The sequence below is a fragment of the Thamnophis elegans genome, chromosome 5 (genome assembly GCF_009769535.1).
Source record: "Thamnophis elegans isolate rThaEle1 chromosome 5, rThaEle1.pri, whole genome shotgun sequence".
In the NCBI taxonomy this organism is placed as follows: domain Eukaryota; kingdom Metazoa; phylum Chordata; class Lepidosauria; order Squamata; family Colubridae; genus Thamnophis; species Thamnophis elegans.
This window is the reverse complement of record NC_045545.1, coordinates 46,886,239-46,908,044: the sequence shown is the minus strand read 5'-3', so window position 1 is coordinate 46,908,044 and position 21,806 is coordinate 46,886,239. Positions and strand designations below refer to the sequence as shown.

General features: G+C 37.1%; 1 protein-coding gene across 3 annotated transcripts in view; it reads left to right on the top strand.

Moving 5' to 3' along the window:
• FKBP5 (FKBP prolyl isomerase 5) overlaps positions 1–16,192 on the top strand; it is a 48,806-nt gene extending 32,614 nt beyond the window's left edge. For all 3 annotated transcript variants that reach the window (XM_032218363.1, XM_032218364.1, XM_032218365.1), the window contains exons 6-11: positions 7,125–7,281; positions 8,100–8,190; positions 9,043–9,126; positions 11,438–11,623; positions 13,758–13,997; positions 14,654–16,192. In XM_032218363.1, coding sequence (XP_032074254.1) covers positions 7,125–7,281; positions 8,100–8,190; positions 9,043–9,126; positions 11,438–11,623; positions 13,758–13,997; positions 14,654–14,758 — 863 coding nt within the window. In that variant the 3' untranslated portion in view covers positions 14,759–16,192. The remainder of the gene's footprint in view (positions 1–7,124; positions 7,282–8,099; positions 8,191–9,042; positions 9,127–11,437; positions 11,624–13,757; positions 13,998–14,653) is intronic.
• The last annotated feature ends 5,614 nt before the right edge of the window (positions 16,193–21,806 follow it).

Here is a 21,806-nt window from a genome sequence, read left to right as displayed (position 1 = left end):
CACCTCCCTGCCTAAAGCGCTTCCTCTCGCCCGCCCGATCTCTGTTGTGGGCGAAAGACAACAGTTTAATCAGTGGTGTGCATGCTGGGAGGACAGGAGAGATTCCTCCCAGCACGCACCCCACTGAAAGCGCTGCCTTACATTTAGTGTGGATGGGCGGGGGAGCGAGCAACAGCAGATGGGCGGGGGAGCGAGTGAGCTATAAAAGCAGGACTTTTTGAAAACTGCGCGGGGCGCGGGACAAATTGTAGAAAAGCGTGCCTGTCACGCTGAAAGCGGGACGTCTGATCACCTTATATATGACTAGTATTTCTGATTTGTGATTCTTTTTTCCTCTGTGTATATGTGTTATAATATTAAAAATAGAGATTATCTGTTGAGGCAAAAGTTTGCTGTTATGTCATTCTAGTTATGGTAATAATAATATTGTGTTGCAAGTTCTCTCTTCCTGTGGTTTTGGATACAAGTCTACGCTATATCAACCCTAAATTCTACAATGGCCTCTAAAGGAGACTAAGCATATACTGGCAAGTTACATATATTTTGATTTTTTTTTTAGGCTGAATATGAATTCCTCAGAAAATAAGATTCTAATATTGCAAATGCTATTCTCACGCCCTCTTTCATCATTGCCACCTTTATGGCTTTTTTGTTTCTTTATGATTATGACTGCAAGGTTACTTTCCCCCTTCGGGGGAAAAGGGCAGCATACAAATACAATAAACTGAAACTGAAACTTAATTTAATTATTATGTTTTGTTCCTGATTATATAATCCAGGCCACAAATCATTGTAGACATATTGTTTGTAGTTAAATTGTTTGTTTGCCTATTCTTCAGAAATGTCAAATAACCACATTTCTTTGAACAGCATGCAATTCCAATGACAAATAAGAAAATGTTTTTTTTTTAAATTATATAAGCCAATAAAAAGCAAAGGGCAATCGTCTGTTACTATTTTCCATTAATTAAGAGAACAACTTACCTCATCTCCCTCTTCTTGCTTTATTAGTGATGGAGGCTTATGGGAAATAGATGCTAAAGTTAATTGAATCATTTCAGATATATGTCTAAAAGATAAGATCCAGGCACAGTAGTGGAGGTTAGTCTAATTTTCTAACACACTTTTCTTTCTATGAAGCTGGGGTTTCCCAGGACTTCTCTCCTCCCCCTTGTAGGAGGAAAAAAGTTTGGAAAATATAGCCTACTTTTTTATAAACTTGCTCTCTAAATTATAAAGAATATTATTCACATGAGGAAGAATAATATTCTACTGATACTGTAGGGTAGGGTTGTTCATTCCTTATGTTAGAATATCTAGATGGCATGTGATAATCAATAGGCATCATGCCTATAGGAGCAGCATGTACAGTGTGTTTGTCCATCACACACACCACACTATGCTTCCAATACTGAATATGGCAAGACATATTCTTGACAGATGAAGGTTTCTGTAGTTTGTCCATCTCCCATGGAATTTTCCTATTTTCAAGGATAATTTTGTGTTCCCTTAGAGTGATATCCTTTCTCTGTAACAGCAGTAGAACTGTCAGATTGAAGGTGGGATTCTTCCATCACATTTTTACCATTTTTCACTTCATTTCTGTCTCTCAGCTTTGCCTGATCAATCCCCTGAAGCTTATTACATGTGCACAGATCTACAACTGGCAAGGCATTGTACTTCCACATCCTCGCTAGCTTTCTCCTTTTTTTGGTAGCTTTTTTTAAAAAAAGTATTATCTTGGAAACAAATAGGGAAAAGAGGTGATGTTGATTGCCTGTCCTCCATGCACTATTACTAACGTTTTCCCCTCCCCCCTTGCTTCTAGCCTGATCATGTAGGCTGTTATCCCTGTAAGACGGGAATTTTATTCGTGCCTATTCTGATTCCCTGTTTTTTCTGTCATTCATTTTCTCGGGATTGCCAATTCAGGGAAACATATTAAGTAGTATTGTTTCCACATCTTCTGACCTTAGATATTGTATCTGTATTGTCAAAAATTATGATAACAACCCTAAAATAAATTTTGAGTGGCATGGAAATAAGATGCTCAAAGGAAGTAAATATATTGTGCTTATGAGCCTTGAGAATCCAGAGTGGGATGGAGCCCATCAAATGGCTTATTTGGCTGTGTGTTATTGCCCAGGATAAGGGATTTTTATTTGTTTTCTATACTATGTTATTATTGTTTGTAAGTCACCTAGAGTCACTATGATATGTCAGTGATTATCTTCTATTCTAGGAGACAAATTTATTTGGATTGAGAACCCATTTCAGTTTTCTTGTCAACTATAGTGAAGTGGAAATGTTTTGGTTGATTTAATATGAATATATAGTAGGTTGGTGGAAAACCAGAAAAGTAGTTCTGACTGTACTTTGAAAACAAGCAGGCGATTAAGTTTGCACAACAATCATTAACTGACAGTGTTTTTGCTGAGTTGTAATAAAACCCAGCGTTAGCTAGGAAGCTAATTCAAAGACTACTGGTGTTACTATAATTAGGACATACATGTAGTTGTGTTAAAATCTTAGGGAAGGATTTATGAAGACAGTCTTATTAACTTGAATGATAGGACATATTTCATTGCTATGCTTCCTAAAACACAGACTATGCTTGTATATTTGCATTTCAAGTTACTATGTAGCCCTCTGCTGTTTTAATCAAGTTGTACAAATTGCTGTCAGTGCACAGAGTTCATGTGCCAGCCACATTAAGAACACAATGTTCTGTGCTCTTCAAAACAAAATTGCTCTAGGCACAGGGAGAACAATAAGTCAACTCAACAGCTGAACTGATGTTCCCTAGTCTGGCTGGAATTTCTTACTGTGCAATCCAAGTGTAATTCAACCCAAGTGATCTCTTTCAGATAGTATTTAAGTAAGCTTTGATAATCATGTTATGGAAGTATTTCCTGTACTATATTTATGCAGAATAATTTTATCAAAGAGTGAATTTAGTTAATCAAGATTGTTGGCACAGAACAGAATGGGACTACCCCAACCTAGTATATATCTAATACTATATTTATATATATGAGTTAATTATTTTGAAATTTGTACATTACACTTTTTTTCTAGCCACAATCCCCCACACCTTTACCTCCTGATAAAGATACTGAGTAGAAACTATAAAGTTAACAAAACATTGCAAGAACTCAATTTATTATCTGGAAAGGGAGCTTCAAAGTTCACATTAAATGCCAAATAATGGAACGTCTATCTTTTGCTACTACTTTTAAATTAAGATGACATTTTATTGCCCAGTTACAGTTATAGAAAATATTTTGCTTTTTCTCTTATTTTCAATGTAAAGTTTGCATAAATTCTACAAAAACAATAATATATGGTGATACTTTACATCAGAAAGATTGTTCTACGTAATATATACTCAAAACTATACCTGGAAAATAGATATGTCTTTAAAATAATAGATTAGAATCTTTGGAAACTCCTTCACAGCTATCAATAGATGCTGTGTTGACACTAACCCAATAATGCTGCTTAAGAATACAGGGAGATAATTAATTTAGATGTCTACTAGTCTAAAGTATTGTAATACATAAGGTGATTCCATAGAATTTTTGACCCCTTTGTTCCAGTGATACAGCCATTAACAACTTCAGTACTGCAAGTCTTCTGTGTATCATTGTAGACAGGTTTCATGTTCCCTTAGGCCACTCATAACATACTTTAGAGAAATATACACAATATAACACCTAAAATATTGCCTCAGATAGGATACTTAGAAAGGATATTCACATTGCTCAAGAAAAGGAAAATACTGTTTGGATTGTTTGTTTTTGCAAAAGACAAGTGTTACAAGCACTTGGCGAGTCATAGAATAGGATTTGGTAAAAGAAAAGCATACCTCCAAGTATCTTACGTTTTTGTGGCAAAAAGTGTTGTTTCTCAGACATAAAGAGAGAGTTCCTAGAATTCAGACCTACATTGTAATCTCTTTATTATATTACCAAACAGTATAGACAATAATGAATTAGATGGGCATGCTTTTTGCTCTGTTTTTTCATTGAGAAAAATATATTTTTCTATTGATATACCAGTAGTATAAGAGATTGCACTCAGGAGATTGTCAAATAGAAAGAAAAATGTAAGATTTAGAATGTGTATTAGTAATAATGGAATGAAGCTCACATTTCAAAAGGACTTGAGCTCTTTGTTTATTTGAACAAAATCTCTGGTGGAAAGTGGTTTTGAATTCCCATCCAATTTCATTTTATAGCATTGTATGCTAAGTTTCTGGCATCTTGCTACATTTCAATTTTTTTATGATATGTATACTTGATGATCCACAGATACCTAAAATTCATAATGTTGGCTTCTAGTGCAAAAGGCTTTTAAGAAGGAGAGGGTTTTGTTTTATATTTATATTGGCAATTGTTTTTATTCGAACACAAAGTAATTATTTCAGTATGAGAAGGCCAAGAGTTAGAAATTACAAGGAAGAAGCAAAAGATTACAAGGGTTTAACTAATTTTTACACGGATTATAAATACAAGATGTTGTAGTGCCTTAAAGAAAAATAAAAGTACTGTATTATGAATGTTCCTAGACTAGAAACGTTTTCATGAAATACCTGAAGCATTTCTTAAGCTAGCAAAGTTGTCAGGGGGTTAGTAACAGAATGTAAACAACGAAATAAAATTACAAAATGTTCAGTGTATGTAAAATTAATCCATGGACCACTCAAATAGCAATGTTAATGATAACGAAACATTCTGGCATTGGTAAGCTAAAGAACAGAGTAAAACTCCATCGCTTAAATTCAAACCATGCTGACTGACCCAAATCTTTTAATCATGTGAGATAGCTGTCTTGAGCATTCCTTGGTTGAAGTGTATGGATTATACTGTGACTACAAATGTTACATTGAACGATAGGCAATTAAACAAACTTTTGATAATATATTAGGCGTTTGGAACAGCATTGTCTGAATACAATTCTGGATTTGTTTGCAGATTCTTGTCTATAGACTAATCTCTAGTTTAGACTTCATATGTGTCCTGGTTTTGGTGATAAATTAGAGCAGAATTTCTGCAGAGATAGGCAACGGGTTCCTTGGGTTCTGGAATGTTCCCAGGCATCTCTTCTGATTTCCATCACATCTCTGTCTATATTGTTTACTAAATGATTTTTAGAGAGATGGTATTATATTGTATACCACCCAGAGCCCTTCTCTGAGGGAAATGGATGGTTAAGATATGAAATATAAATAAATAAATGCTGCCAAAACAATTAATCATTCTATAATATCAATTTGTGCTCACCAAGATCCAATAGAATGGTAGAATGCACCTTATATTCTCAGGTGAGGAAGGAAATACTTCCTCTTTTGGTAAATGTTTTTTTTTATGATTGGCCAAGGGACCCATTTTTATGGATAGGTAGGTGGCCTGACCTTGAGCGGACTCATTACATGATTTCAAGGTTCTTAATGTACTTCCATTGAAGAACACTGTAAGTTAATAATTACAATGTTTAGTTGATGTAAGCTTTAAGCTGTGTTAACAACATGTCATGCAAGTGTGCCATTGGGCTTTTCCTTTTGCAGTCATTGAGAGACATCTTGCCCATCTGTATAGCCCAATTACTGGCTTAGAATGATTACAGAATTCATGTTCTTTCAATAATTTAACACTCCCAATTGGGGGATTATACCGAGTGCTTTGGAGATTGCAAAAGAAGGGGGAAAGGGTTGGTGAGAGAGGTCATGCCCAGTCATTCTCACACATGTATCAATGCCAGTTCCTACATATTCGTATACATATGCATAACTTCTGTAAACAACAATCTGGCTTAGCCTCCCCTATTTGGATGCCTTCCAATTATTATTATTATTGTTTTTTTGGCAACATAACAGAAGTGTTTTACAACTGCCTTCTTCCATGAATTGTTTTCTACTTCCAGTCTAGCCTATGGCCTTGATGTTTCCATGATAGTCTTATAATCAGTTTCTAATCAGGTATGCCCCTCCTTAGCTTTAATGATCAGTGAACATCAGAATTCTCAACCACTTCATTCCTTGTTACTGACCGTATAACTTTGTTTTATATCTAGGATCGTATTTATGGGGTGGTAATCTTAGAGCATTCTGCAACTTAATATCATTTTTATCTAACTTTGAGGAAATAAATGTCCCCATACCTATTCTTCCATTTTCTTAGCAGGTGTAATTGTAAAGATGTTTGTGATATTTGCAATAGTTTGTGCTAATTTTGTATTTGTTTTTTTTTCCGTTTTCTTTCATGAGCTACGGTATAATGCAAAGAGAATTATTCCATTAAAATATGTGCGTAGCTTTCTTCAAGAATATTACTGAAATCCTGTTGTTTATTGGCGTTCCATTACAAAATAACAAAACACAAATAGAAACTATTAATATTTATAAATTGTAATATTAATCTATAGTACTTATAATAAAGCAAACTATCGGTGGCTTATTCACAACATTGATAGAATAAAGACATAATACTCTGCCTGGCAACAAAGATAAAGCTATCTGGCTCTTCCTTTTGAAGCAAATTATCATCTTAGTTCTTGCTGCTATCTAAATTCACCCTGTTATCCCCAGAGTACCAAAGAAATTATATCCTGCCAATGTAATGCAGTGCCATTTGGCTGTTTTTTGTGTTCAGGCAGAATGGTAGTAGCTTTTGTAGCACTGGGTTACATCCAATCTGGGTTCAAAATTAGGCAGGATTTTGCTGTCTGATACTGAGAGCTGCCATCTTCACACAATTGCCTCAGAGAACTGGCCCACAATGTGAGTAAACCTGTCTTCAGTTCTGTAGGCTAAGAACAGTTGCTTTTAAACGAGATGGTGGCACATAAATTTAATACATAAATAAGTAAATAAAATTTAGGCTTTTTAAAAAAAAAAAAGTTAACATCAATCAGTTTAAGCATGGACTCGTTTTAGAAATAGGGAAAAGTAAAAAACAATGTGATTTTGAAGTTTGTTTTGGGACCAAGTTCTTCTCTTATGCCAGCTATGGTGAAGACAAGAATGGCAACAAATAATGTGTTTTGATCATGCTGTTTAATGCATATTGAAATGTTGTTGGTACTGCTTTACATTCCATAACATTTCTCTCTCTCCCATACAGTACAATTGAAAGGGTTTTGTGACGGCAGAATGTTTGATTGTAGAGATGTAGCTTTCACTGTTGGAGAAGGGGAAGACCATGACATTCCCATTGGAATTGACAAAGCTCTGGAGAAGATGCAAAGGGGAGAACACTGTATCTTGCATATAGGAACACAGTAAGAAATGTGGGAGGGGGTGTTTGTCATCTGTCTGTCCCCCATTTATTATTTGTTTGTTTGTTTGTTTGTTTGTTTGGTGTCTTTGGCTCAAGTCTTGGCTTTCAGTGTCCACCTGGAGAAGCCTATACATTTGGGTTTTTTTGCAAGATTTTTGAAAGTGGCTTGCCACAGGTTCCTTCCCAGACTGAATAAGTGAGTGGCCCAAAATCATTAGTGTGTTTCATGCCTAGAGCAAGATTAGAATTCCTAGTTTCCTAGTTTCTAGCCTGATACATTTAACCACTACAAGAACCTGGCTCTCAATCTACTTTTACATAGATAGCTTTTATACAGATCTCATTTATACTTAACACCATAGCTGGTGCTAGCTGATTGTTATGTAATGTAAATTGTTTTAGAATAAACCATTTCTTTTAAAATATATTTAAAATGATGATATTTAAATAGTGTATAGATAGAATTAGGCCATTATTTCAAATATTCTTACCATTTGCATATCCACTGCTTAGTGTAATTTCAAGATTTTGAAAAACATTAAAGGATAATAAGTGCATGAAAAATTGAAAGAATGCACAATATATAACTGCATCCAATCTGAATACAAAGTAATAACATTGAGTTCAGTATAGTATATAAGTGTTTTGATCCAAATGAGCTACTCAGATATTGGTTTCCTAGGCAACCCATGTTTTGTCTCCAGGACCTGATATGTAGCTAACCAATTATCTCCCTGTGAATATAAATATCCAGAATGCTGAATAATGTGCCTTATCCTGAGTCATTTCTGCTATATTTTTTCCCATGCTTTATTTTAGATATGGGTTTGGTGAAGGTGGAAAGCCTGTATTTGGCATAGAACCAAATGCTGAACTTGTGTATGAAGTTACATTGAAAAGCTTTGAAAAGGTGAGAATGGAATTTCTTCAAATAACAAACCATCCTGTACACATTGGATGTTTACCCGCAGGAACTTTTCTACAGTGAATACATTTAGGAAGATCCATTTCCAGCTCCATCCGGCATGTTTGTCACAAACGTTGGTAAAGATATGTCAGCAAAGATCACAGTGTTCTTGTGTGTGTTTTATTGTTTTGGGTGGGGTCCAAGACTTGTCCTAGGCTTGTTCCTTTTGTAGTTCTTTTTCTGGTTGAAGAAAAAAAAAACATGTCCTGCCAAACAGTACTGAAAGGAGGGCAGGGCAAAATTGCTGAACAGGCTGTGCCCTTTTTAGGGTGATGGAGAATGTACCATCTCTGTAAAGTACAGGGAAGGAACAAGATGTACATAAGGTGGAACATTGATGCCAATCTATAATGGGAAATGTTAACAGGAAGGAAACTTAAATGAAAGAAATCTGTCTACCCGCAGGAGGATTGTATAGGCTTCTTTCATGATTCTGGGTTATCCTTTCATACTTTTTAACTCCTCTGTCTTCAAGACAGATTTAAGTGGAGCTGAATATATTTTGGACTGGAAAGAAAATATCAATGATATCAATATGAGACTACTTCAAATTTCATTCTGCCTTAAGTTCTAAAGCCAAATATAAATTTGTGAATATTTTTATATACAATTATTTCATTGATTGCTATTAACTTTTGCAGTGGTTTTAAAAAGACTCTGTATTGGGATTAAGTAATACTAAATTTGAAATTAGCAAGAGTTGACAAATCTTACTATATTATGAAGTATAGTTTAGATTTTCAGCATTCTATCACTTTCTGTTATTTGATTATTGCTAAAAATACTTGGTTATAGGCCAAAGAATCCTGGGAGATGGACACCAAAGAGAAACTAGAACAGGCTGTTGTTGTCAAAGAAAAAGGAACTGTGTATTTTAAGGTATGTGTCAGCATTGTAGCATGAAAAAACTTGTCTCCTATTGATAAGCCTTCTGTAGTTCATTTATTTGCTCAGAGAATCTCTCCTTCTTAACATTCACCTTTCCATGGTAAAGGTCTTTACCTTTCAATGGCAGATAGCTTTCTTAAAAGAAGAACAGTCTCTAAACTTTGGTTTGGAGAGCTGAGCAGTTGATATCCAGTATATGTGGATCTGTCATAATGTATCATATTTTTCAGAGTATAAGGCGCACCTTTTTACTCCCCAAAAGAGGGTGAAAATCTGGGTGCGTCTTATTTTCCAAATGTAGCCCCGCCCACCTGGACCGTGCGTTGGATTTTCAGGTGGTTCCAGGCAGCGGGGTTCCTCACTTCCACATGGAGACTGATTCCCAAAGCAGCTCAGGGAATTACATTGAAAGCGGAGAAGGTTCAACCCCCTCAGGAGCCGCCAAGCGCTTGCCGCTCCTCTGACACCCGCTGAGCCTCCTCCCACTGCAGACACACCTTCTCTTTTCCCCTAGCCAGATTCACCACCTGAAACGTGAGGATCATAGAGGAAAGAGCTTTCAGATGGCAGCGCCTTCTGTACACACCATTTTTGGAATCGGGGAGGGTATCCACCACCTGAAAATGCTTTCCTCCATGATCCTCACGGGTGTCAGAAGGACGGCAAGGGCTTGGCAGCTCCTGAAGGTGTTGAACCTTCTCCGCTTGCAACATTATCGCTCTGAGGGTATCGCTGGCAGCCGTTTCCCACAGCTCAGAAGGTGTGCGCTATCCCTCCTGCTGCTGCTCGGCCTGAAAACACTTTCCTCCATGATCCTCATGTTCAGGCTGAGCTGCGTCAGCAGGAAGAGCACAAGAGTGGAGCTGCTCTTTTTTCCATGGGGCAGAAGGTTTTGAATCAAGCTTGATTGTACCCCATTCCAGGTTTTTAACTTCCTGATCTAGTGTCAAGAGAAATCTAGCAACTCTGAGGCACCTCTCATTTGCAGGAAGAGGAGGAGGGCGGCTTATACAAAAGCCTCTGAGTAACTGGGAAAGAAAGCCACGCTTGGAACTTGCCAAAAACTGCCGCCTGAAAAGCATGGCAGCTGGAGTGCCGCGGGCGGTAAGCACGCATGCACACGCTGCATGTGTGCTGCACGCATTCACATGGACGTCGGGCCCCGTTGCAGTGTACCGGTTGCAACAGGATCCGGAACCCACCACTGCTGCGCTGCCACCCAAAAATGCTGTTACAGCGATCTCTGCAGAGCCCACTTCACTTGCCCCTTCTCAGGCAGCTCCAGGTGGGAGAGATCGCAGTAACAGCATTTTGGGGTGGCAGCAAAGCGATCTCAGGAGCTTGATTGTATCCCATTCCAGGTTTTGTGGAGAGGAGACTATTCTTCTTTTCTCTTCCTCCACTCCCACCTCCAATCTGCCTGGATCTGTCATGCAGAAAAGAGATATAGTAGCTGGGAGCCTGGCACCTGCTTTTGCACCAAGACTAAGGAAGCAGGATTGCGAAGAGGGTTGTGAATAAGCCCGGTTTTTCAAGGAGGCAGCCTTGCTGGGTCGTATTCTTTGGGCTTCCCTTTTGCTGCTCAGGCACCACCACGAGGAACTGTTAATCCAAATGGAAGGGATCCCCACCCCTCCTCGCCCAATGGGACGTTCTCGGTCGAGTGCAGCAACGGCCATTCAGCAGCCCCCACGGGTCTTTCTCTCTGAAGAGAAGAAGAGAGCTGACTGCCGCTCCTTGGGATAAGCAGCTCTGCATGGTCGCCGGTCAGAGGGAAGGGGAAAAAAATAAAGCATAGAGAGATATGTTTAGCCCTGCCCTGCCGTGGGGAGAGGTAGAGAAAAGTGGATTTGAGATCGATAAAAGCCTTACCCTTTAAGATGATCAAGCCCCCACACATCGCGTTTTTGCCCTCCCTGGCCCCCAGAAGCACTTTGCAGGCCTCCCAAACTCTACATGTCTCAGTATTCAGAGGGCCTGCAGAGTGCTGGGGGGGGGGGGGCGAGGAGGGCAAAACCTTTTTTAAAAAATGTACCTCTTCAAAATCTTGGTGCGTCTTATACTCCAGTGTGTCTTATACTCCAAAAAATACGGTAGCCAAAATAGGGGCATTTGACATTACAACTTTCTGTTATTAAAATTCTTAATTGCAACTTGCCTATTTCTTTACTATTGAAATGTTCCCCTTTCCCCTCATTCTTCTATTACTGATTGTTCAAATTATAACTGACGTTTAAGAAACAAATATGTTCTACTTTTCAATGTAATACTCCTCTTTAAGCTTATTTAATCTTATTCTTAGGAAGGCAAGTACTTGCAAGCAGTAATTCAGTATGGAAAGATTGTATCCTGGTTAGAAATGGAATATGGCTTATCAGAAAGGGAATCTAAAGCTTCAGAATCTTTATTGTTGGCAGCCTTCCTCAACCTTGCTATGTGCTACTTAAAACTACGGGAATACACTACAGCAATTGAATACTGCAATAAGGTAAAAACACATCTAGCCTTGTGGATCTGGGGAAGCACTAGTGATGTTTGATTTCAGTATTTTCTCAATCTCCTTAATTTTCATTCTGGGTGCTTTTTTTTTTTTGCTCCAGTTAATTAAATATACTAGAAATAAATATCAAATGATGCAAAAAAAGCTTTACAAAGCAAATAGATACATATAGATCTATATCTAATAAATATAGAAAAGTTGACAACTTAAGTTCTTAAAATTCTTTGATAATTATTTGCATTATGCAATTAAAATACACAATAAAATAATTTTGTAGCATTTTGGGAGCTAAGGGCAACTTTATAATTTATTTTATTTTTATACATTTGCATTATATAATTTTATATAAAATTTAATATAGATTTGTGTCAGCCTTGGGAGTTGGTTCAGACAAGACACCCAGAAATACTAATTCTGACTTTATTGTAAAGGTACATTGGCAGAATACATCTGTCACCCCTCATCTTCACAGTCCAAGAAACTAGGGAGGTCCCTTCTGAGATATTTTATCATGTCCCCTTTTCTTCTGCAGACTCAGCTGCTATTCGTCTGGCAGTTGTCTAGTCTGTGGTTTTTTTCTCCTCTCCCCCAAGGTCATTTCCACATACCATTACAGATTGTCATTGCATCGCCCATCAGTTGTTTTTCTGTAGGCTAAGCTACTCAGATTCTTGAATTGTTCCTTAGAGGACTTAATTTTCAGAGCTTATGTCATCTTGGTAGACCTCTGCTGAACTTACTTCAATTTCTCACTGTCCTTTTGGCTAATCAGAATGGGAGACAGTACTTCAAATGAGTCTGACCTAAGCAGATTTGAATGGAACAGTCGCTTCCTATGATGTAGCCTGTGTTCCCATTAACACATTCCAAGATAGCATTTGTCATATTGCAGATGCATTACCCAGTTGGGTTCATATTTAACTTGTGACTGATAAGGACACTCATATACTACTGCTAAGTCAAATCTCCCACATGTTGTAGAAGTGCTTTATGTTTTTCCTACCCAGACACAAAACTTTAAATTTCTCTTTGTTAAATTCTATCCTATTCATAGCAGTCTTGTGCTGAAGGCTTACAGTAGATATTTTTTAAACTAATCTAAATCAGGGTTGTCAAATTCGCGGTCCACAGGCCAGATGCATCATGCGCTGGCCATGCCCACGCCCAGTTTAGAAAAGGGGAAAAAAGTTGTGATACGTCATGTGACGACGCCATGATGACACCCCTGATCTAAATTAGCTACCTCACCCAGTCCTTTCTCATCTGCATAGTTTGTGAATGTCCCTATTCCTTCATCCAAATCATTGATTAAAATGTTGTTGATAAAACTCATGGCTGACTTTTGTATCATTTCTCTGAACCGTGTATTAAATACCTTGATTCTTGTTCAATATTGTTTTTCACCATTACAAGATTAAAGCTTTTTCTCCCAAGAGAAAAAGTATACAGATTTCTGAATATAGTACAGCTGGAACAATGTGTTAAAAGTGAGACAGAACATTTATGTTAGTGAGATAATTATATAAAAGAAAGGCATGTGTTTTTGGACAACACTATAAATATCTGGGCTTTATGAGTCATCATATAAACTTTGCCTGTAAGTTTTCTGTTGAGCCTCCATTTGGAAGTTTTAAGCATATATCCATTTACATTTAGTCATAGTATCATATTACTATTTCTAGAAAGTTCCATTTGTAGCTATAAAAGCCTGTGCTCCACAATATCTAAATATCCAGTTGCCTTTGTGGCAAAAAAAATCCATTTTGAAGATTAGTGTAAGAGTTTTTCATAATTCTAATGACACTATATTTGAGAGACAGATTGCTATGATACATTTTTAAATACTTTGCGTTTACAGTAATATTGTTCTTATTTCTATAGAAGTATATGTTGCATTGTAAAACAGTCTGGTAAAAACATTGTACTTCTGAATTTTGGTTTCGTTTTTGATAATTACACTGTAAAATTTAGCATATGCAGTAAGAAGCTTTAGTTTTACTTTCCTATTTTAAAAATAGCTGAGTTTCATAGTTTTGTTACTGGCATTAGTAACCATGTCGTTTATTATGAGGGAATTTTCCCACCTTTAATTTATGTTAATTATAAGAATGTTTGTTTGCAGGCATTAGCACTGGATCAAGCCAATGAAAAGGGCTTGTACCGAAGAGGAGAGGCAAGACTGCTCATGAATGAATTTGAGTTGGCAAAATGTGACTTTCAGAGAGTGCTAGAAGTGAATCCACAGAATAAGGCAGCCAAGTCACAAATTACCATGTGTCAGAAGAAAACAAAGGAGCACAATGAACGGGACCGAAAGATATATGCCAACATGTTCAAGAAATTTGCAGAGAGAGATGCAAAGGTTTGCACCTTGCCAGTATGGCCCTCTTCCAACGATTGTTAAATTACCGGATTTCTTATGGAATTGTACAGAAGTATTGTGATAATACAATTTCCTTTGTTTGATGCATATAAAATGTCAAGCTTCAGTCACATTCATTTATTATAAATTATTTCCAATAATCCGGTAGCACTGCTAAAGTTCTTGTAACCATTATACAAAAGTAGGAATGAAATAATTGCAGTTGTGATATTATGACAGTAGAAATGATTCCTTTAAAGGATTTCTGTTCATTTTTATGTAACGGTAATCAAAATAGTTAACAAAGAACAGTGAAGTATCTTTCCTTCGATCACTTTATACTTTTTCATGTGCTCAAAGTGCAGCTTTATAATATAGAACATGCATAATATTTCATATACTTCCAATTTATACCAGATATATATTTAGAAAGTTCAGAGGTTTTGTGAATTACTGTGTGATTCAGAAGTTGTGCAAACAACTTTCATTTCCGTTCTGAGTCTCATAGCCATTTTTGTTTTAGCAAATTTGAAAGTGTTCCTAGCAAGTAATTTCTTTTTTATTGATCAGTTTAGACTGAAAGACCTATTGTTTTTTAAACTTATGCTTGTACCTCTCCCCTAACGCCCACGTGGGGCATTTGTTATTGGCTGTAGGAGGAGGCCAGTAAAACTACAGAAGAGAAGGAGGAAAAGCCATCTTCAGAAATTGAGCTTAAGAAGACAGTGACTGATGGCAGTGAATCAGAGGGCCATGTATGACTGTGCAGCAGAAGGACAATCCTGAATTTAGCCTGCACCCAGACAGGTTTCTGAAGAACTCAGAAATTCTACAGTGTTTAATGTAAAGTTTGTTTCTATAGGCATTATTGTGGAAGCAAAAGCCTATCCAGAAGCTTCACAAGAAATGATAAAATTACTGCCACTGCTGTGACCATGCTCAGCAGTGCACCATAAACCAAGGACAGCATGGGACCACTTCTAGTGGAGCAAATGGTTCAGTAACAAATACCCACATGGTTCTTGATTATAGATGGCTCAGAGCTGATTTCAGTTTGCATCAGGCAGTGACCAGGATAGGGCCCTACGGTGATAAGAGTACAGGAGCTGTCAGTTGTGTAGATTTGGCATTGCATTTGGTTGTGTTTGTGGTAGCATCAAATGGGTATATTCTGCATGTCAGAAAGATAGGCCCAAGTGCTACCAATTCAAGGTACCACTCTCATGTTAGTAGAATCAAATGGAAAATAGTTGTAAAAGTCAGACTCCTGGGATTTTGTTCTCTCTGTCTAGTAGTTCCAATGGGTTTCTGTAGCACAATAGTTTCTCAGGGAACTGAGTAGTCCAAATCGTGCTATTATTGTTGTTCTTGTTATTAAATAATTGCTTGCTGGCAAGGTCCCCAATCTATTGATGACTGAGTGCAACAGAAATGCCAGCTTCTGGGCCTGAGCATTTCCCACCTCATTCCCCACTGGGCTATAATATGATCAGCAACAAACAGTGCTGATTAGCTGCTGCAGAAGAAGGGAAAGGAATATGGACTGAACAAGGCCATCCCCCCCCCCTCTCCAGGATCAGTTGGGTGTGGACATAGGGATGCTCGAGAAAAGTAGCCTTTTTCCTTTTTCTTTTTAATGTTTTTTCATGCTGTGTGGGGCAAATGTATGCAGTAATCAATTTGAATTATGTGTTGAGACCTATTGAATGCATTGCTCAAGTTTGTAACATGATAGCAATCAGGATATTTTTTTAAAAAAGAAAGAAAAACATTTTCTTTCAAAAAAATCTTTATGATTAGTTTTATCAATAATATGGTGACATGTTTCGCAACATTAAAAACACTTTTAGAAACAAAATTCATAATTTGGTTTTAAAACTTTTTGCTCATTCTGGGAATCCTTCTTTAAACTCTTGATTGGATACCCCTGAAGCTGTCAGCTTGTTTTTGAATGCTTTTAAAACAAAGTGGGTCCACTCTCAATGCTATAAATGGTAGGGCTGGGCAGCATTTTAGACATGAAGGTGAAAAAGCTGATTTACAGTTCACACAAGTGCAAACAACACCTATCTACAACTCCTTAAACCAAACCCATCTTTTACCAGAATCACACACCAAACCTTCAGGAGATCCCGGGAAAAGGTGAGGCTGCTTTAGGAAAATGGCTTTGAATCTGAAGTGCCAAACCATTTTGCCTTCAAATCCAAAACATCACTCAGCCCTAATAAATATTTTTAAATATTTTTTTCAGAATAAAGCAGTGAGTTTTTGCTGCAGATGGCTCATATCAGTCTGCATTCTATCTCAATCATTCATTAATAGCACTGAAATTCATTCCTAGGGAAATATAATTTTACTTAAGTCCCATTGAAATGGCAGCATGATTGCCTCATTGCTTTCAATGGTGCTTATGAATCTAATTTTTTTTCTCTGGGCCTGGGTCAACATGTTTACTGATCTGTGATGGAACATTACATTTCATCGTGCGTAGAGCTGTACCTCCATTACAGAATGTGTAGGGCATTTTGCTTTCCTGTATGTCAGATGGACAGCACTGCTATATTTTAAATTCGTTTAGTATTTTCAATGTTAATTTCTCTGAGTTTAAGACGTGCTTAACTTCTTCTCTGATAAAATGCCATTTTATGTTCTTTTCTTCTTCATTTCTTTTCTCATTGAAATCATTGCTCCCTCTTTCTCTCTTTTCTGCTATTGTTCCACTGTTTAATCATATACAGGTAATCCTCGACTTACAACAGTTCATTTAGTGACTGTTTGAAGTTACAACAGCACTGAAAAAGAGACTTATGACCATTTTTCACACTTACAACTGTTGCAGCATCCTTACAGTCACATGATCAAAATTCAGATGCTCAGCAAGTGACTCATGTTTATAATGGTTTCAGTGTCCTGGGATCACCTTTTGTGACCTCCTGACAAGCAAAGTCAATGGGGAAGTCATATTTACTTAATAACCGTGTTATTAACTTAATGATTGTAGTGATTCACTTAACAATGCTGGCAAGAAAGATCATAAAATGGGACAAAGCTTTGAGCACTGTTGTGGTCATAAGTCAAGGACTACCTGTATTAAGAGGAACAGAGAAGAGATAAAATGCAATTGGCATTATTTTTACACTTAAGTGAAACTTTAAGTTCCTTTGTTTCAATAACATGGAGATGTATCCAGTCTCTGATTAGGAAAGCAGTATCTATTGGTAGTGGGGAGATCTTCTGATGGTTCTATCTGAAAAAGTTTTGAATGATAGATTCTTGTTGGTTATTCTGTTCATTTTAATGGAAACTAAATTTTATTTACCATGTTTAATCCTAGCTTTTGAATTGTTATATACCTCTCCACATGTACCCACATTTCTGTACAGGATGCTAAGAGATGGAAGGAATAATATGGCTATCTAGAGTATGCTGACCAGCAATTTTGGACACATGCCCCAATGTTCATTTTGTTACATAGCTGATTATATTATATTTCTATACCAAATTATAGCCTTGAACATTACTTTCATGAGCCATATTGACATAGTAGGGAGCAACTCTTTCAGATTTAGAGTGCAAGTCATAATTCTCATTTTTGCTTTCTGTGTTCATAAATTGTATGAATTATTGAAAGTCTTAATATAATAAGCATCCACAATAAACAAAAAAGATAAAAATTCATTCTGGATGAAAATTATCCAACAATAGCAAAAGATTGATTCTTTTTTTATGTTGCAATATTTCACCACTGACACAGAATTTAGTACAAGCAGTAATGTGTCCTGTTGTCTGCTATTTGTTTTTTCAAAGAGGGACATGAGCAAATGGAATGTCAGTCTTAGACTATAGATGGATATGTTATTTTGTCTTGTTTGAACAGCGAATTTTGAGAAGACTCTGTTTGATCTTCCAGATGATGTTGATTTACGATGCTAGCTATGGTTTCATTCACCATGAATGTTTTAGTTACAAGAAACATTTTCTGTTTGAAATAGATAAAACTTTTTTCCATCTAGGGAGGATTAGTATATGCTATTGCCCTCCAAATATTATGTGGTATCCAAAATATGTTCCAGTTCTTTTAGAAACATTACTTTCAGTGTGCCTAAAATCTGTGACTGAAACAAAGTCACAGTTGTTTTAGACTTTCCACCTGTACCAATTTCTATATTTTTATGCTATCTGTCATAATTTTAATATGGAATCCTGAGTTTCAACTAATCTTCCCTTTCTTTCATATCTGTACCATTACTCTCATTTCTCACCAAATTAACACTAAACTCACAACTTTGCCGAGGGCATATGTTTAGTGCGATGTGGCTTGGAAATATATACCTCTAAGGTGGATGTTCAACATTTCCTGTTTTGCATCCTGTAGATTCTTAGCTTATTGGAACATCAAGATAACTACATCTACCTCAGTAATGTGGCTTTTCTTTTGTTATTCAACTCAGCCATTTGATGCTTGACTATTTGATCTAAATTAAGTTAGTTCTTTCGGGACTATTTTATGCTGAAGAGAACTTCAGGAAACTAGTCCTAGTCAATAAATGAGTCCCAGCCACAAAAATCGACACACGACACCATCACCAATCACCCTCACCAAACATCAATTCCATCAACCAATCAAGATGTGACAACACAGCCAACCAATCTGTTTAAAGCAACAAAGCCAACATTCCACACACACCGACCTATATTTATAGAAAAACGGCAGCTCCGATGATGCTTTGCTCGCACAAGCACGAAGTCAAAGGCACCAGCCTGAAGATGACGGGTGTGACCTCTGGTCTTGTATTCAGGTCTTTTCCCATGTAAGATTGAGATTGTCTTGGCAACGTTTCGGCAAGGTCAATCTCAATCTTACATGGGAAAAGACCCGAATACAACAAGACCAGCATACCTACACCCGTGAAAATCTACGAATATATATATATATATATATATATATATATATATATATATATATATATATATATATATATATATATATATATATATATATATACCCACCCACAATATATATAAAAGGCCTTAATTCCACAGTCCATAAGTATATTAATCTGGTCCATTATTCCTGACTGCTTTTTTCTTTTTCCCTTTGTGATGCCCGTAACTAAAAGAACAATAAAATATATTTGATCTTGGTAGCTAGCAAAACATACAGCTGTGTCAATTTGCCTATTTCTTAGATCACAGGAAAAGACCAGGACTTGTGCCTATAGCTCTGATGGGCTCTCATAAATATTCACAAAGAATAAGAATATTTCACTGTTTCAAAGTGCCTCTAAATCCTAACTTTGCAGATTACCACCTATCAGTCTCTCACTTTGTGCCTGTTAGCCATGCTAAATTCAATGACACACTCAAGACTATATACTACACAGAATTATGTCCAAACCAACCTGATTTTGCTTTCCACATGGAGTATTTTCTGGGTAGCATGGCCTAGCAATGCCTGTTAGTGTCTTAAGAACATAATGCCTGAAAAAATAGGCTAACAGTCCTTCCAAAGGAATATTGCTGTGTTTTCTCTATTACAGATGTGTAGAAATATAAATATTACAGATGTGTAGAAATTGTCAATTATCCTGTGTATTGTCTATTGCTGTCTATTTTCCTGCTTTCTAAGTCCTCACCTATCCTGAATTACTTGTAAAGTAGATTACCAAGTTAATAGTTTGAAGAGTTTTAAAATGGGACAGATGGATTTGTGAAGGATAGATCTGTAAATAAAACTACTGACTAAGATGCAACTTCTATCTTAACGGAGAACGTATCTTAGGTAACAGACAGTGGGAGGGAAATAAAGAGAAGCTGCTGTCTTATTTTGCTTGGTGAGTCATCCTTCTGAAAGCATTTACCTGGTCAGTGTGGCAAACAGAATGTTGCAATAATGGGCTTTAGCTTTAATTTCTCCAAGTAATGTTTTACTTGTTTCATTCTCCAAAGTTTAGCTTGTATATAAATATGTACTAAGCACACCAGAATTATTCAGGCATTGTATTGTGCATCGTGTTTTTCTTGAATCTTGGTAGATTCTGCCCCACTAATTGTAAAAGCTATCTTGGATAAGCTGTATATTGGAGCTCAGCAAGATGTAAGATTGCGGTTACTGTATTTTTCAGAGTATAAGACGGACCTTTTTCCCTAAAAAAAAAGAGGCTGAAAATCTGGGTGCGTCTTATAAACTGAATATAGCATTTTTTTGCTCCCGAAACCCCCTTCACCAAAATGGCCGTGCATAGCTTGTAGGAGGCTTTCAGAGAGCTACTGGGGGCTGGGAGGGCAGAAATGAGCAAAAAGTGGGCCATTTTTTGCTCAATTTTGCCCTCTCAGCTCCCAGGAGCACTCTATAAGCTTCCTAAAGGCTATCCATGCCCTTTTTCTTTTTTGCAAAAAACAGACCCCTTTTCATGAAAAACGGGCCATTTTCTGCTTGTCCCCCCCTCCCCCAGGAGCACTCTAGCCAAGGTGGCGCAGTGGTTAAATGCAGCACTGCAGGCTACTGCTAGATCAGCAGTTCAGCGGTTCAAATCCCACCGGCTCAGGGTTGACTCAGCCTTCCATCCTTCCGAGGTGGGTAAAATGAGGACCCAGATTGTTGGGGGCAATATGCTGACTCTCTGTAAACCGCTTAGAGAGGCCTGAAAGGCCTATGAAGCGGTATATAAGTCTACTGCTATTGCTATTGCTATTGCTACTAGCCTCCTAAGGGCTATTCATGCCCTTTAAAAAAAGGCCTGTTTTCATGAAAAATGGGCCATTTTGGGGAGGTTTGCAGAGTGCAAAAACTTTTTCAAAAATTTGCCTCTTCAAAACCTTGGTGCATCTTATACTCCAGTGTGTCTTATACTCTGAAAAATACGGTCGTTTAAAATGCTTAAGCTTATGTGAAAAACCTCAACTCAGTTTAATAGTATAAACATATCAGAAAAATTATCAAAGTTCTTTAACTGTTTAAATGTAAACTCTTTAAAGTTTAAACTGCTAAAGTTGAACACCTCCTTTGCTAACCACACAACTGACTACTTCAGTGACAGAAAGCACAGGGCAACAATGGAAACTGAATCCCAGTTGAAGACACATAATGCAATGCTATTTCTTTGATTTTCTGCAATATATAAAAAGTTACGATATTGATGCTGTAAGGCTTGTGCACTTTTTCTTAAAGGATTAACTATTATGTTTGGAGTGAGCTATACAATAGCCTCCACAGTACACTTCTAAGACTTTTCTGAGACACGTAATGCAACTTTGTCCAAGGACAGTTGTTTCGCATCCAGCCTGAAATTGCAAAATTGTTTAAGGGAGGGAAAACTGCTTTCGCGGCTACATCAATGCTCTGTATTGCTTGCTTCGTTTGAGAAGCCAGGTTGTTTATATTCGTGTTATTACTCATTTGCCTTACTTTACATTTGCTACTGTAAGAAGAGAAGCAGTTTGATATAATGATTAAGGCATCAGTCTAGGATGAGAAACTGAATTGTAGACTCTGCCTTAGGCACAAAATCAATTGGGCCAATCATATCATTTTAGCCCTAGGTGGTAAATTACTTCTGAAATCTTGTCAAGGAAATGATAGGGACTTGTCTAGAGTATCACGAGGAGGCAACACCAACTCAAAGGTACAATAAGTAAAGCATCTGCTAAGACTGCCTAGTGAACCTGTGGGCATCACCATATTCCTTATCCATCCTCTTTTCACTGAGAGACAGTGAGGTTTTCAACTCATGTGAATGCAGATGTGGCCTTTCACACATTATCTTGATGTAGGCTACATAATGAACTTTGTCTCCAGGACAAAGATGA